Genomic DNA, 16,859 nt, shown 5'->3' on the forward strand with positions numbered 1-16,859 from the left:
CACTGGATGGGTGAATGGAGCGTGATATGATTGGCTGGTAGCTGTACTCTAGGGGATGGGATGAACTGCTTTTTTTAGTCAGAGGACAGAGATAAAGGTTTTCAGTCATCAGTCTTTGGGTATTTCAGAAAAAGGTTTCTGTCTCAACCAGGCAAACTGTGTGGAAGCCTGAGAGCCTAATTCTGTCTAAGTCAAGCAAACTGTGTGTGTACCTGGGCCTGTTTGTGTATATCCAAGACAGAGATTATGCTACCTGAGTCAGGCAAGCTGTGTGGAAAGGTCTGAGTGACTCTATGTCTGTGTGGATAAGATGAGAGTTTATTCTGTTAGAAACAGAAGAGAGTTAGAAGAGAGTTTAATCTGTGTAGAAAATTAGACCGTGACTAACAATTAGAGATGGGCATGGACAGCAATACAAACAAAAAAAGTCATGAACAGCCCATTCTGCTGTTCGCTAGCAAGCTGTTTGTGAGGCCCTGTTCCAAACGAACATTGGTTCGTTCCAAGCCCCATTCATTGCGTTTGTCTGCTGTTCGTCAAGCCAGACAATCTGGCACCATCAATCAATTCCCTTGGCAACATAGGCAGGGACTGTCTGAACTCTGTCTGAACTCCTTCTGTTGCCCTGGAAACCCCAATCTAAGCCCAACTTATCAAGTGTGGAGCTCCCATATTTTTACATGAGAGCAAAGAGCAGGGGGGAAGGGGGTGTTCTGTAGCCATGGGAACACCAATCTCATCCCTCCAAACCCTGTTAGGCATTTCTGACTGTCAACCACAGACCTCCTGTATTGCTCTATGGGACCTCTGGAAAAGGCACAGTACTCCCAGCTCTGGCTTTCAGTTTCAGCAAAGAGTTGTTGCTGGCATTTGAGAGAGGGAGAGAGGGAGAGTGCATTGGAGCTTGAATTTTTTCTGGGAGTGGTTGGTAGGAATCTACCCACTCTCAGGTTCCAGGGCTGCTGCCAGGCTCTGGGGCCAAGCTATTATGTATTAATATTACCTTTCCTGGTGCCTGCTCAGGTCAGGTTTCTAGGAATGGTGGGTTAGGGATCTACCCACCCTCAGGTTCCAGGGCTGCTGCAGGCTCTGGGGCCAAGCTATTATTCATTATTGGTACCTTTCCTGGTGCCTGCTACTATTGTATCGAATGGGAGTTTCCTGGGGATGCCGGCTTTGGGAATGTATAACTCTGATATCTGTATTGCAATCTTGACCAAACTTGGATGATGACTGGAGTAGAGCCTGCTGAACACTCCCTGCAAATGGGTTCTCTAAGTCCCAAGGGGGGCATTTTACCCCCCATGAACATCCAACCATGAATATGTTCGTGAACAGGTCATGTTCGTAAATGTTCGTGAGTCCCTGTTTGTGGGTGGCAATGAACAATGAACATTGTGTTCAGGCTTTTTTCCTGTTTGTGTCCATCTCTACTGACAATGCAATCCTAAACAGAGTTACTCCAGTCTAAGCCCACTGAGTTCAATGGGCTTAGACTGGAATTGCTACTTAGAATTGCACTGTGAGTTCTGTGAATGTAGCTTCAAGAAAATATAATTATTTTGAAACTACCAAGCTTAAGAACTATTCTGAAACCAATATGCTTACCATACGCTTTAACCATAACACTTATGTACTTACAAATAAATTATTCTTTTCTTTAAGCCAAAAGATTCCCTTTTTTTAAACTCACAACCACTCTCACGTGCTGACTGTTCTGTCAAACTACTATCTTTAACAAGCCTTCCTATATTACTAGTTAAAATGAGGAGGCTTAAGGAAAAAAGTCTTTGGTGGCAGCAAAAACCTTTTGAATGAATCATGGAAGTAGCAATATATTGGTTACACAAAAAAGGGATGGTATTCTCCAGGTAAATGCCTGGGTAAAGTAGAGAACACCTGATGTTCTGTGTGACTGGAAATAAAAAAAGTATTGGTTGTGAAGTATAAGTTTAAGGTAATGTAAGGAGGAGATGAATTGAAGGTCCAAAAGTAAAGATTTAATAAGGTTTTTATAAAAGAAAATCATTATAGAGAGGTAAGTCAAGAGGCAATGATTACTGATGAAACTGATATACCTCATCTACAATATTAATTTGTTGTAGCAACAAGTCTTAGTATAAGAAAATTTTTAAAAACCCAGTATATTCATCTCTTATAAAAGAAAAAAAATGAGAATGAGTCAGTTTAAATGAAAGCAAGTATAGTCCGCCTGGTCCAATAGCCATAATGCAAACTTCAGAAAAGTGAGCAGGGTCACAACAAACTTTTCCTGTTTCATTTTGGAAATCTGTAGCCGTATCTTGTATCATCATAAATCTATATCCATATGATAAATGCAGAATTTCTTGCACAGAATTTTAAAGCATAAAGAGAAAAAAATATTTTCATTTGCAGGAGAGAGTTTATACTATAATTAAAACCACTTAGAAAAAGTTGACTTTTAAAAATATCCTTTTCAGGCTTTTTCAGGAAACACGAATGCAGATAGTGTGGTGTATTTTAAGCTCCAGCATTCCATCAAAGCGAGATTTCTTCGGTTTGTCCCTTTGGATTGGAACACAAATGGCAGGATTGGAATGCGAATTGAAGTCTATGGTTGTGCCTATAGTAAGTAATGGCTCTTTTTTAATGAGCTGAATTATTTATAGAAGCTTTTGAAAATGAAAATGAAATTCAATTCGTCATATTAATTGGCTTTGTCTGTTACAAAGACATTTTACACGAGTTTTGTATTTTTGTATTCTGTAACAGCACTTTGCTTTTCTTTATTATCTTGCTATTAGCATTTTGAGGTCAATGGTACCATGTAATGAACTGGAATATTTCTCAATAATACTAATTTAAGGGGAAATTTCACTGTATTTCCTCTTGCAAATGCAGATTTTGGCTGCATTTTTCTTTCCCTATCATGTTAGTATTAAATGTATCACTTTGGCAATATTTTCTCCTTCAGAAAATCTCCAGTCCTGTCTATATAAAGTGATTTTAACAGAATATTGGCTAGCAAAAAAAAAAAATGCTGCTTTCCAAAATCATACTTCATATTATAGAAAAAATGGCATATAAAGTATGGTTGTTAATATTCTGCCTATGCTATAAACCAATGTAAGTGATATTATAAATGAAATGAATTTTTGTACGAATTTCAAAAATCATCTTTGTTTTATCAATGTGTACATGCATTTAATTCACCTCATTCTTCTCCTCCCACATATTCCCGTGAGCCAACTACAGGCTTCAGGTTGGCTGTTACCATACTTAGGTTAGCTACTGGCTGTTCCCATATCTAGGTTGGCTGTCTGGGCCTTTTCCATTGTGGCTCTCACTCTGTGGAATGGGCTCCCTGCCGAGATGAGGGAAGCCATCTCACTAGAGGAGATACTGCACAACTTGTTTGCTTCCCAGCCTTCTGATGGAATATGCATAACCAGGGATCCTTTATGGGGAGGGAGAGGGTATTCGGGTTTTTTATTTTATCTGGGTTTAATCTATAATGTTTAATTATTATCAGTGAGCTGCCTTGAGGCAAGAGGAAAAGTTTGGTATAAATATTTTAATAAATAAATGAAATTTAGATAAGGGAATAAAAATGTGAATGAGCTGAAGGATCTGAAAGCTGTGTGAAATGATATATGTATTGAGCTTGTACAAAATTCAGAATTTTTCAAATGAAACAATGAATGATTCCTAATGTGTTCATTCCATTTTAGACACAAAACTCTAAATCCTGGGAATAAATTCAAACAGAAAAAAAATTCAGAATGATCCATAAAATAATCATGTTGCATACTTTCTTGATAGTTTTTACAATAAAACACAATCTAACAGTAACCATAACTGAAACAAGTAATTAAATGAAAGCAAATTCAGATTAAGAGAGTCTGACTAAGAATTTTCCTCACAGTTTTACACTATATATTACCTCATATGTTTAGCTAGGGAGTTGCTGAAATAGCTGCAGAGAAAGAATATCATAAGTCCTCTACACCTCCAAGCTCCCATATGAACTAGGACTTGATTGTGAGGAAACACTAAGCATTCAAAAAAGGAAGGAAGACGCAAATGAAAAAAGCTTTCAAATGATCAGGCACTAGAGATGGGCATGAGCCAGGAAAATTCTGAACTGTGTGGTTTGTGGTTCATTGCATTTCACGAATCACGAACTTTCATGAACTTGCCCCGGTTCATGAACCATTCATTCGGTTCAAGAAAACGCACTTCTGAGTCAGCAGAAGGTTTGAAGAGGGCCCATTGATCAGCGCCAGGCTGTCTGCAGTGATGAACTGAAATATGAACCAAACAAATCGGGCTAAAATTTGTCACGGTTTGTGAGAAATGAGCTCCCATGAACCGCCAGTTTGCGAACCACAGACCAGCCCGGTTCATGATGAACTTTGATTCTTACTTTGGTTCATGCTTGCCTCTATCAGGCACTGACACAGAGGGCCTGATTTATACTGGACTCTCTTCCAATTAACAAAGGAGTTGATTCCTCTGGTGTGCCTTGCCTTCATTATTGGAATTTCTCTATGACACCTGCTGAAGGCACTATTTTAGAGTGTTTGGAGAAGTAAATTATACATTATATGCATTATATTTGATAAATTTTAAAGGCAGCTGCCTCTTCTGAAGAATGTGGCTCCATTTACAAGTTGCCTCCTGTGTCAATGCATTATTTCTTTGTATCTCTACCATAAGAAGTATCTTCTGTCTAATTTTAAGATAGCATAGTGCAAAAGCTGCCCCTAGTCATGCCTAGACACCCAATGATGAGAAATTGATATTGGTTTTAATACCCCCACTTGTGATGAGATTCATCTGACTTGGCCTTATGGGTAGGATTGCAAGCCTGCAGGTGGGGCTTGGAATTCTCTCAAAATGACAACTGATCTCTGGATATTTTCAGGTGGGTAGCCCTGTTGGTCTGCAGCAGATGAGCAAGATTCAAGTCCAGTAGCACCTTAAAGACCAACGATATTTCTAGGTGTAAGCTTTCAAGAATTAAAGTTCCTTTCATTAGATACCAAAGCTACAGAGATCGCCAGAAGAAAATGGTAGCTTCAGAGGGTAGATTATACAACCTCATATCCATGCTCTGCTCTCTTCCTTGCCCAAACTTTGCCCTTCCCTCCCTAGGCTTAGTTCCAAATATATAGGAATTTCTCAGCCCCGAATGGCCAATCCTAGGTGAATTCAACCATATAATTCATGTGACTGAATAGCTTTTCAATTTGTGTAAGAGAGTGTGGGAATTTCCATTGATTCCTCCCAGGGCCGACGTGCCCATTGAGGCCAGGTAGGCAGTGGCCTCAGGGTGTGGGGTGCCAGAGGGAGCACCAGAGGAGGCGTGGGGGGTGGGAGCGCACACCATAGAGCTGCAGCCTCCTAGCCTTCCCACACCACCGCCACCGCCAGTACATGCCCCCGGCAGGGCTCAGCAGCCACGGGCAGGTGTCTGCGGTGGCGCAGGGCAACCGAGCAGTAGAGCTCAGAGGCCATCCATGCACCGTCCCAGCTGCCTGCCACAGCAATCAGGCTGGCAGCGCGTGCGTGCCCGTGATGATGTCACCCCACAAACCCAGTGTATGGTTCCGGTTTGTGGATGATACATTCATCATTTGGAGCCATGGGGAGGAAGAATTGATGGAGTTTTTGAATCATCTCAACAACATCCACCTGAACATACAATTCACAATGGAGAAAGAAAGTGAGGGAAAACTCTCATTCCTGGATACCTTGGTCATCCGCAAAGCAAACTTTCAGTTAGGTCACAAGGTCTACAGGAAACCAACTCACACTGATCGGTACTTACACAAAAACTCCAATCACCACCCCCGACAGAAAAGAGGCATAATGAAAACATTAGTGGATCGTGCAAGACGGATATGTGAGCCGCGCTTTCTCAATGAGGAAATTAATCATCTAAACCACGCACTTCAGGCAAATGGCTACTCCAGAAATGAAATCCGAAGAGCAATCAAACCCAGGATGAATCAAACAACCAAAGAAAAACAGTCTCCCACAGGAAAAGTGTTTTTGCCATATATCAAAGGAATTACTGATCAGATGGGAAAGCTTATGAAAAAGCATAACCTTCAAGCAGTATTCAGACCCACCCGAAAAATACAACAGATGCTACGATCAGCAAAAGACAGCAGAGATCCCCTCACCTCTGCAGGAGTATACCGTATACCCTGCAGCTGTGGACAAGTTTACATCGGGACCACAAAGCGTAGCATCCAGACAAGAATAAAAGAACATGAAAGACACTGCAGACTTGGACAGCCTGAAAAATCAGCAGTGGCTGAACATAGCCTAACTCAAACAGGGCACAGTATCTTATTCCAGGACACCAAAATACTGGACAACACTTCCAACTACTTTGTCAGACTGCACAGGGAAGCCATTGAAATTCACAAGCATAAGCAAAACTTCAACAGGAAAGAAGAAACCTTAAGAATGAACAGAGCATGGGCTCCAGTTCTGAAAAACACCAGGCCAACAAAACACTCCACACCCGACAATAGCCCTGCAGAGAAGATTAGCACATCAAGCACCAATCCATATGCAAAAGAACCTCCTCAGGATACAGTGAAGCCTCCCGCCATTAGCATTCCACACCCTGGGAAACTCTTACAGAATGACTCAGCTCAACCCCACCCCTCCTGAGTAGATACAAATGACCTACATCTTTTCCACACTGTGACACTGAGAGATCTCTGTCTTTTGGTGCTACACCTCTGAAGATGCCAGCCACAGCTGCTGGCGAAACGTCAGGAACTACAATGCCAAGACCACGGCAAGACAGCCCGGAAAACCCCCAACAACCAATGTTCTCCGGCCGTGAAAGCCTTCGACAATACAATTCATTAATTGATTTTTATTTATCTGCTGTTCTGCTAAGGATTGATGGCAACATGTTAAAAATAGATTTAAATGTAATTTGTTACTGACTTGATGCCCCAGTTTAATAGTCTAATTTTCCTGGTGGAAATGTGCTGATTAAAAAAAAAAAGTGATGGATGCACTGAGAGTTCCAGTGTCTTCCTTTGAACTGTCCTTACCATCCAAAGTAAAACTTATTCATTTTACTGGCATGAGAAAAAAGCAATTCGTAGTGGATTTCTGCTGAATGTTGATAGTTGGTTAAAAAGTAGGGGTGTGACATCTCTCATATCTGTTGCAGATATAATCTCTGTGTGGACTATACATTAGCAGTGACAGGGCCAGATGGTGTCAGGAGGCCAACTAGTCCAGCTGTTTGGATACTTTTCAGTTTATCCAATCTGCAGATGTGGACAGGATCCTTGGAGGTTTGAGGCCTACCACCTGCTTGTATTACCCTTGCCCTTCCTGTCTACTTAAATCTGCCACAAAGGGGAGCTGATTGATTGGGTCTGAGAGGTAGTTAATGCCTCCTTGAGAGATGAGGTGGTTGCTCCAGTCTTTAAACAGACTGTAGTAAATCCACTAATAAATAATAACAATAATAATAGCATTTAATTTATATTCTGCCCTTCAGGACAACTTAATGCCCACTCAGAGTGGTTTACAAAGTGTGTTGTCATTATCCTCGGAACCAAAAACAAAAACAAAAAACCACGCCTTCAAACAGTATAATACAACACCAACAAAGGTGAACCACAAATGAGGGCATGCCTTCATTTGTGATTATCCTCACAACAATCATCCTATGAGGTGGGTGGGGCTGAGAGAGCTCTGAAAGAGCTGTGACTAACCCAAAGTCAAGTGGAGGAGTGTGGAATCAAACCTGGCTCTCTAGATCAGAGTCCTGCTGCTCTTAACCACTACACTAAACTAAAGCCTACTCTGGACCCAGGATATCTCAATAATTAAAGACCAACCTCAAATATTCCATTCTTGAGCAAGGTGGTTGAACGGGTGATGGCAAGACAACTTCAGGCTTTCCTGAATGAAACAGATTGTTTAGAACCTTCCCAATCTTGTTTTAGCCCTGGGACTGAAACAGTCTTGGTGGATGACGAGCACTGGGAGATGAACAGAAGGAATGTAACTGTTGATTCTCTTGGAACTCTAAGCATACATGGTATCCCTCTTATCCTCATTTCTGTGCTTGGATTGGGAGGCATGGTTCTCCCTTAGGGATCTCATTCCCCCAATGGGGGTGGGGGATCCCCGCTTTCACCCTCCACACCCTGCCTCCATTTACCTGGCCTGTGGGGAAGGAAGGCACGGGAACGGACCTCCCAGGCATGCTTCCAAGGCAGCATGATGATGTCACTGATGTCATCGTGCTGCACCAGAAGCACTCCCACACTTCGCTGTGGGCCGGTTATGCCCCAAATGGGCTGAATTGGGCCTGTTTGAGGCCCAATTCAGCCTGCAGTACCTCCTGCACCTGTCCGATGATGTCACCAGAAATGTAAATAATAATAAGTAATACAGAGGGGAAAAGGAGGTAAGAGCCATGTCTCCCCCACTCCGACCGGAAGGGTAAGGGGTTCTAACCCTATCCTACCTGGAGAGCAGGTTTCAGAAGGTGGTGCTGGGGGGTCTACTGCTTATCCACTAGGCCTTTGGTCTGTAGAGTCCTGCAAGGCTCAAGCTCATCCCCTGTGCTCTTTAACATCTACATGAAACTGCTGGGTGAGGTCATCTAGAGATTTGGGTTGAGTTGTCACTAATATGCAGATGGCACTCAGCTCTGTCTCAAGCTTCTGGCTAATCCCAGGGAGGCAACAGAAACCCTGAAACTGAAAGTACTTTTGGAATGGATGCAGGGTAATAAACTGATGTAATTTTATTATATATCATTTTTTTATTGTTAGCCACCTTGGTAATCCATATGAAGGCAGAAAGACAAGATATAAATCATGTAGAAAGCAAGAGAAAGAAATTAATTCTTAGGATTATCTGCTGAATTGGAATTATGACATTTCAAATAATTTCTTTTGAAATAAAGTACAAGGAAGATGAAATTAAGCTTATTCAATTGCTTGTTGAACAGGTTAGTTTGAGAGAGGGGCTGTGACTAGAGATGGGCACAAACAGCAATATGAACTTAAAAAACCCATGAACAGCCCAATCTGCTGTTCATGAACAAGCTGTTCGTGAGGCCCCATTCTAAACGAACAGGTGGTCGTTGCAAGCCTCGTTCATTGCTGTTCGTCAAGCCAGACAGTCTGCCACCTGCAATCAATTCCCATGGCAAGTCAGGCAGGGATTGTCTGAACTCTGTCTGAACTCCTGCTGTTGCCCTGGAAACCCCAATCTAAGCCCAATTTAGCTTGATAGGCAGGTCTTCCTTCCAAGTGCAGACTGGAGCTCCAAATTTGTTACAAGAGGAAAAGACTGGGGGGGGGGGGGCTCCCAGCTCTGGCTCTCAGGGAGAGACAGCTGCTGTTAGAATGACAGGGTGAGTGCATTGCAGCTTGAATTTTCTTTGTGTGTGGTGGGATAGGGATCTACCCCTTCAGGTTCCAGGGCTGCTGCCAGGCTCTAGGGCCAAGCTATTATTTATTATTGGTACCTTTCCTGCTTCCTGCTCAGGTAGGGTTTCTTGGAGTGGTGCAGTAGGGATCTACCCCTTCACATTCCAGGGCTGCTGCCAGGCTCTGGGAACAAGCTATTATTTATTATTGGTACATTTCCTGCTGCCTGCTCAGGTAGGGTTTCTGGGAGTGGTGCAGTAGGGATCTTGATGGCTGGAGGAGAGCCTGCTGGCCCCCACGAACAACGAACATGTTCGTGAATAGGATCATGTTCGTCAATGTTCGTTGTTCATTGTTCATTGTTCGTGGATGACAACGAACAATTAACACCATGTTAATTTTTTTTTCTGTTCATGCCGATGTCTAGCTGTGACTCAGTGGTGGAACATCTACCAGGTTCACTCCCTGGCATCTCCATATAAAAGGATCAGATAGTAAGCAAGATTTGAGTCCAATAGTACCTTTAAGACCAACAAAGAGTTTTCTGGGTATAAACTTTCAAGAGTCAAGCTCCCTTCATCAAGCTCCGTTTGGTGATGTGAAAGACTCAGACTCTGCCTATGATGCAGCAGTCACTGTCAGTCAGTGTAGACAATAATGATCTTGATAGTAGAGTGGTCTGACTCAGTATCAGGCAGCTGCATGTGAGCAGAGGCATATTTCTTTTCTAGCAGGTTTATCTATGTTTTATCTCTTTCTTTCTGGCTGTTGTTCTATTTTCTCCTTTTTTGTTTCTTTGCAGACTTGGAATGTTATAGTCATCTGCTATGTGTTTTTTTCTAAACTTGTTGAAAGATTGAACAGGTTAGTTTGAGGCCTATCATTTTTATTTTTTATTTTTATTTTTTATTTACTATTATATTTCTCCCTGCAAGTGGACTCAGAACGGAGTACAACAAATATAAAACAGCATAACAATTTAGTTTAAAACCAACTAAAAACATCAATTAAAAACAGAGATTTCTAAAAGATAGCAGCTGTGGTATACATATTGCATGACCTAGCAATAACAACAAACCATAGGGCTGGGTAACTAGCTGCTAGATGTTAGCAAAACAGGGGTGTGTGGTAACTCCCCCCCATGGCAGGAGGCCAGCCCGCCTCAACCACTATATGCTTGGTGGAACATCTCCATCTTACAGACCCAGTGGAGGGATAACAATTCCTGTTGAGCCCAGGTCTCCACAGAGAGAGAGTTCCACCAGGTGGGGGCCAGGACCAAGAAGGTCCTGGTCCTGGTTGCTGCCGGTGACCACCAGAAGATGTTTATCTGCTAAAGGCATTAAAGGCCCTCAGCCCCAATGTCCCATTGGGGTGTATTAGTAGTGCTGAAAGTGTAGACTGACTTAAACTTTGTTAGGACAATGACTCAGAATGGTTGGTCAGCGTTTTCCCAGAGGCTGGTCTGATATATCCCTCTGTTTTAAGTATCCATGGCAATTTGTATGACCTATCAGCTACCTCTTAAGAAACAGGGCAAAGGAATGTGCAAGTGAAAAGAAAGATTAACAGTTTTACCTACTGATTAAAATAAAAGCAAGAAATTTAAACACTGGCCAATTACAAAACTTTGGTGACTATCAAGAAAAGACTTGTTTTCTAAAAAAAGAACCAAGGTCAGCTGAGTACTTAGGCATGTTTAGGTAAAATAATGTAGGGAATAGGATACACTTCTTACACAGTTTTGATAAGTCCCCTTCTTTGGCACCATACAGTTCCAAGGAGTGTGATAGCATAGCAGGGCAGAAGTTGTCCTAATCTAGAAAAATGCCAGCTACAGGGGAGCATTCCAGGAGAAAGAACCACTTCAGGGATACCCATGGGGTAGAACTGCCCATCTCCTGTATGATCCAGATAAACAATCACCAGGGGTGGAAAACTGGAATTAAGGGGTATGTAGTCTTGCACGCAGCCCAGGAGGCGAGGCGAGGAGCTGAGTTCCTGCATAATCTCAAGTTACTAGCCAACCTCTTTTGGTAAGTCCTCTATATGTGTTTTGTATTGGGTGCCTGAAGTAAAATCTCAGAAGTGAATGGGCTTCCCATGCATGCCCTATGGGCAGTAGGGTTAGGTAGGCTTAGAATGAATTCTCTTTGTTGATGGCTATGGCACTGTCTTTGTGTGATCCATACACCTTGTACTCAATAAATCTTGTTATCCTTTAAGACCTGAGTGGACATTGGATCTATTCAGCAAAAGGAGAAATAAGAGATGATCATGCTGCCTCAGCAAGTCTACAATGACTGATCACTCTTGCAGTGCTTGTGGGAAGACAACTGGCTAAGACTATCTAAAGCCTTTGTTCTTAAGGATTCAGGGTTTTTTTTACTACTTTCTTCCTGAATGTCTCCTAGGTGCAAGCTGATGCCAGCATCAATTTAAATCTGTGTAGCTGCTCAATGAATTACAGAGAATGCAAACAAGAAAAGGTCTTACAATCATGACCCGAGACATCTGTCCCCCTCCCCCTTTATTTTTGTAACAACCAACCTGACAAAGAGTTCTGGGGAACCCAAAAGCTGGGAGACTGTTTTTTATCATTTTGATTTGTGCTAATAAAACTTATTAGGTGACCTTTGTGTATGTTTTTGGAAATAGAACAGAATAATCACCTGCATTTGTATTTTTCTTTTAAAAAAAGAACTAAGAGATGAAGTAGAGATGTAAAATTTCCAGAAATTTTGAAGCTACGGGGGTGGGGGGCACCAAAAACATTGGAACAAAATAGGGTTCCTCAAATACTAAACTATTTGTGAATGCCATGGGCATAATCAGCTGTACATTCTGGATTCATTTCAAGCAGGGCTTCCAGACTCACCAGAGGGCAGTTTTATGGCACTGAAGGCTGAGGTGAGACAAGGAAGCAGTGGGGGTTGTTTCTCCCTTTGCCCCCTCCCCCTTCTTGCTGTGAACATCTGTGATGGGCACTCTTGTTCATGTTATCTGGTCATGGCAGTGTGTAGGAAGGGCAACCTGTTCAGTTCTTGTGGTAGGACCTGGCCACCCAAACCCAAGTGGCCCTGGCAAGCCAGTGGGTGGTATGGGGGGGGGGGAAGGCACCCTTCAAGGGTAAAGTTTTCCCCCAGGTTCTCCCATTATCTGGAGCATGAAGTGGCAGTAAGATCAGCTGCTGCTTCCCCACTCTCCTTTTAACTAGTGCTCGAAAGGTTACTGGGGAAGGCAATGGCAAACCACCCCATAACAAAAAGTCTGCCAAGAAAATGTCATGATGTGACATCCCCCCACCATGAGTCAGTAATGACTCGGTGCTTGCACAGGGGATTACCTTTACCAAAGGGTAATATTTCTGCTGGTTTATTCATGATAGTCATCACAACTTTTGGGGGAACTGGGCCAGATCCATTTGGAGGAAGACAATACTGGCTGGCTGTCTCATCCCATTTTGGATGTCCTCTTAAGGAACCTTGAGGTGAAACCAGAGAGGGACTTCCTGGGTTGGGGGTCATAGTCCAGCTTTGCTTCCAGGTGGTGGGGAACTACAGTGCAGCCTGCACCTGGATGAGGATCACATCACCTGCTGTCCTGCGGTTGGCTCCCAGCATGTGGCCTGGGAGGGGTGCCATCAGGCACCAGTTTGTTGTTCAGTGCTTGGATCTATACCCTATGCTGCACCATTGCTCCAATGGCTATAATCAATAAAGTAGCTGATTTTACTGCAGCTTGATGTGAGTTTTGTTTGTCCTCCATCATCTTCCACCTCACCTCAGTACCCCTGGGGTCCACAACAGGATTTGCACAGGATAACATCCTAGTAGATTGTGCCTGAAATATAATGCAATTTTTAAAGTAAAAGTTAGAAATATTGAGTAAAGTTAGACAGCAGACTTAAAAGTCAGTCAATGAATTAAAAAATGACTTCATTTATTATTGGCTTTTGCTATGTCTTCATTTATTTCATAAATGTATCTTTCAAGAACTATTACCTCTTTTGTCTTCTTTACTTATGAAGTGTGAATACTGTATGAGCTTTTCTCTACTATTATTAGTTCCTTTATATATTTCTAAGTCAGGCTGTAACGGATTGTGACAGATGCTATTTTATATTATTGGTCTAAAAATCTTTTCTTTATAGTGAAGTGAATACATATGACCTTGAAAGAGACACAATAATGCATCATGAGACTGAAATACATTTCTTTTGGTGAAATGCTGACATCTATTGATACTATTTTATTTTTTGCCCAGTTGTGACAGGGGACAGTCACTTTGTTCCCCCAGTATTTCACAACATGTGATTATTCCTCAGCAGGTGGTCAGGTTGGGTAGGTAGGTAGATAGGTAGTTATGGGTTCGGATCCTTGATAGCCCTCACATGAGCAAGAAACACTTCCACTTATACAAAAGCTTTGTGAAGTTACTGCAGATTTCCCCCATGGAATGTAGCCGGGAACCTCTGTGCTGCATCCCATGCTGTTTCCATGAACTTCTTGACATGGAGATGACATAGTGGGAACCTGCAGACATGCAGGTGACATGGTGGGAACTTGCAAAAGACAAGGGGAGGTAGGAAAGATTATTTCTGTGAATACAGTCTCACTTGTGATTCTTTGGATGCAACCTTTTGTTACTAGAAGTATAAAAATTACCTGTAACAAATGAAAATAAATAGCCTTTTAAAATGTAAATCAAATAGTTTCAAGGGATGCCTCTGAATCGGAAACAGCTTTTCTCCTCTACTGCCACCACTACTGAAATTATTGTCCCTCTGAAATGACTCAGAGGTAATTTCTTATCTATCTGCATATGGCAAACCTGGGAACAGCCATGACAGACACATTAGGAAAGCAACATTGATTTGGTTATTTATAGACTGGAATGGAGAAATGTAGCAAACATTCACATTAAGTATTACACGAGGAAAATAAAATAACAGTATTTGTATTCTTGTTATAAGAGATCCTTTATGTTGTTTCTAGGGTCTGATGTGGCAGATTTTGATGGGGAAAGTTTGCTGCTCTACAGATTTAACCCCAAATCCACAACAGCACTGAAAGATGTAATTTCTCTGAAGTTTAAAACTATCCAGAGAGATGGGATCCTACTTCACAGAGAAGGACAGAATGGAGACCATATCACCTTGGCTTTAGTTAATGGAAAGCTTTCTTTACTCATCAATATAGGTACCATACATTGGCATATATACTTCATAATCTACTTTAAAAAAAACAAAAAAACATGAACTGACTATACAAGTTCCAGTGTTCTCTTTGTTTATTACCACAGACCTAACAGTTTGTTTTTCTCCTCTTGAAGGTGATGCTAAAATGTATTCTGCTGATGCCCAGATTAATATCACTCTGGGTAGCCTTTTGGATGATCAGCATTGGCATTCAGTCCTCATTGAACATTTCAATAATCAAGTGAACTTTACAGTTGATAAACACACTCACCATTTTCATGCAAAGGGAGAATTCAATTATTTGGACCTTGATTATGAGGTGTGAGAATTATCTTTCATTTATTAGACTTTGTTATGAAAATGCAATTAAACAATTGAAAGGGACCATAAGTGGTTTGGGGAAATACTTTAAAATTCAGACTCTTATCAGAGCTTCCATTCTACTGCTGCTGCTGTTGCTGCTGCTAATAATAATAATAATAATAATAATAATATAGTGCAAATTTGCTCCTGTGTGGCTAACAAGAGGAAGTTCTTGACTGTTCTGTAATATTTAACAGACAGATATTTATTTTGCAAATGTAATGTTTGTCCATGGTGTGGTAAGATCATTGTGGTCCTTGTGTAATATAGCAGTGCCATGAAGGATTGAGGGTTAGGAAGGAGCACTGAAAAAGCAGCAGCATGAAGGGCATATTTGCATCAGCCCTGTACCTTTAAATTCCATGAGAGGGTGGGATGTAAGGCAGCTGTCTCTTCTCCACACCCCTTCCATCACCTCTTTCTGTTATCCATGCTACTAACCTGCATACAGTACTCAGTGGTGCTTTTTGCTGCAGGCCTACAGTATTACGTAGTACAGTACTGTATGCCTACAGAACTGAGCAATTTAATGCTGCATTGTTGTCTTTTTGGACTGCAACCTGGCAACCACAAGCTGAGGTGAGATTCACACATTACTGTCTATTTCAAATGATGGAACAGCTTTCTTTGTACAAATAGGTATGTCTCCTGGGAAACTTGCTCCAGTACTTAGTTTCTGGCCTGCATAGTACACTGATGGCCTGTAAAAGAAGTGCCAAGGTATAAGGTAGTTCAAATAATTTAGTTCCAGCCTATAGGTTTTGAGTACTGCTTTGTGCCAATCATAATTTTAAATAAGGCACAATTTGCTACCTTATAAAGCAGCCAATCATAAAGATGCTGAAGAAGCTGTGCTCTACCTTATTCCTTGTAGCAGGCTCTTGCTGCAATTTGCCCCACCCACCATCCCTCCCTATCAATATGTGCAAGTAGCTGATCACCATTTGATGAAATGAACAGGAATTTTTGGGGCCTTCTTCAATTTGACTGAAAAGGGGACCTTTTCCCTAGCCTCACAGTGTCTTGGGGAGTAGTGGTTTTCTCTCAATAGGCCTGGTCTTCTGACGTTAGACCACAACTAATTTGGGCAGGAATACTGCAAAGATAACATCTAAGGATGCTGTTCTCAAGCTAGCCCGTCAATGGCTCAAGCAGCCTGGTGGGCTGGGGAGAGAGACTGCTCTTGGTAGCTGAATGGCATCAACCAAGTCCTTACTTTAGGGTTTCCATTGATCGCTGCTGTTGCCCACTGCCACTCAGGTGGGAGAAAAATAAAGGTGCTACTAGCCTCTGTGTGAGTTGTACATGAAAGTGACAATGTGTAGTTCTAGGAATCATCCGAAATTCCAGCGATTCCTCGAGCTACTTAATGTACTCAGAAGTAATGTAGTGATGTCACTGGCATCACATCCTTCTCCCAGTTTCCCCCAATCCTCCTGCTTTGTTGCCAGGCTCAACATGGCAATCCTACATTAGTTGTTGAAGTGGATTGTTGTAGAATGAGGCAATTTTCAACACTGTTTTACATGCAGGTAGGATAAACAAAACCAGCAATAACACTGGCCAGGATGGTTTTGCTGTGTAGGCTGCCAGTTAGCTGCAACTTGAATTAATTCAGGAATGTTTCACTGATGTAAATCAGTTGATAATAAACTAGTTAACCCACATTCTGCTGTCTCATATCCTTAGTTGAGGATTAGAGATGGGCACGAACTTGAAAAAAACCAAACCATGTGGTTCGTGGTTGATCAAATTTCACGAACCATGAACCACAAACTTTCACAAACCTGTCCCTGGTCCGCGAACTGGTTCGTTTGGTTTGTGAAAACATCACATTCAGGTCAGAAGGTCATCACTTCCGGGCCAGCAGAAGGTCACTT

At 41.9% G+C, this 16,859-nt stretch overlaps 1 protein-coding gene across 1 annotated transcript in view; it reads left to right on the forward strand.

The window, feature by feature from the left end:
• The window catches only part of CNTNAP4 (contactin associated protein family member 4), a 358,424-nt gene that overhangs the window by 185,878 nt on the left and 155,687 nt on the right, over positions 1-16,859 (forward strand). Inside the window, exons 4-6 of the mRNA XM_054987581.1 lie at positions 2,463-2,610; positions 14,414-14,617; positions 14,751-14,935. Of these exons, the coding sequence (XP_054843556.1) occupies positions 2,463-2,610; positions 14,414-14,617; positions 14,751-14,935 (537 nt within the window). The remainder of the gene's footprint in view (positions 1-2,462; positions 2,611-14,413; positions 14,618-14,750; positions 14,936-16,859) is intronic.

The sequence above is a fragment of the Eublepharis macularius genome, chromosome 8 (assembly GCF_028583425.1).
Source record: "Eublepharis macularius isolate TG4126 chromosome 8, MPM_Emac_v1.0, whole genome shotgun sequence".
Lineage (NCBI taxonomy): Eukaryota > Metazoa > Chordata > Lepidosauria > Squamata > Eublepharidae > Eublepharis > Eublepharis macularius.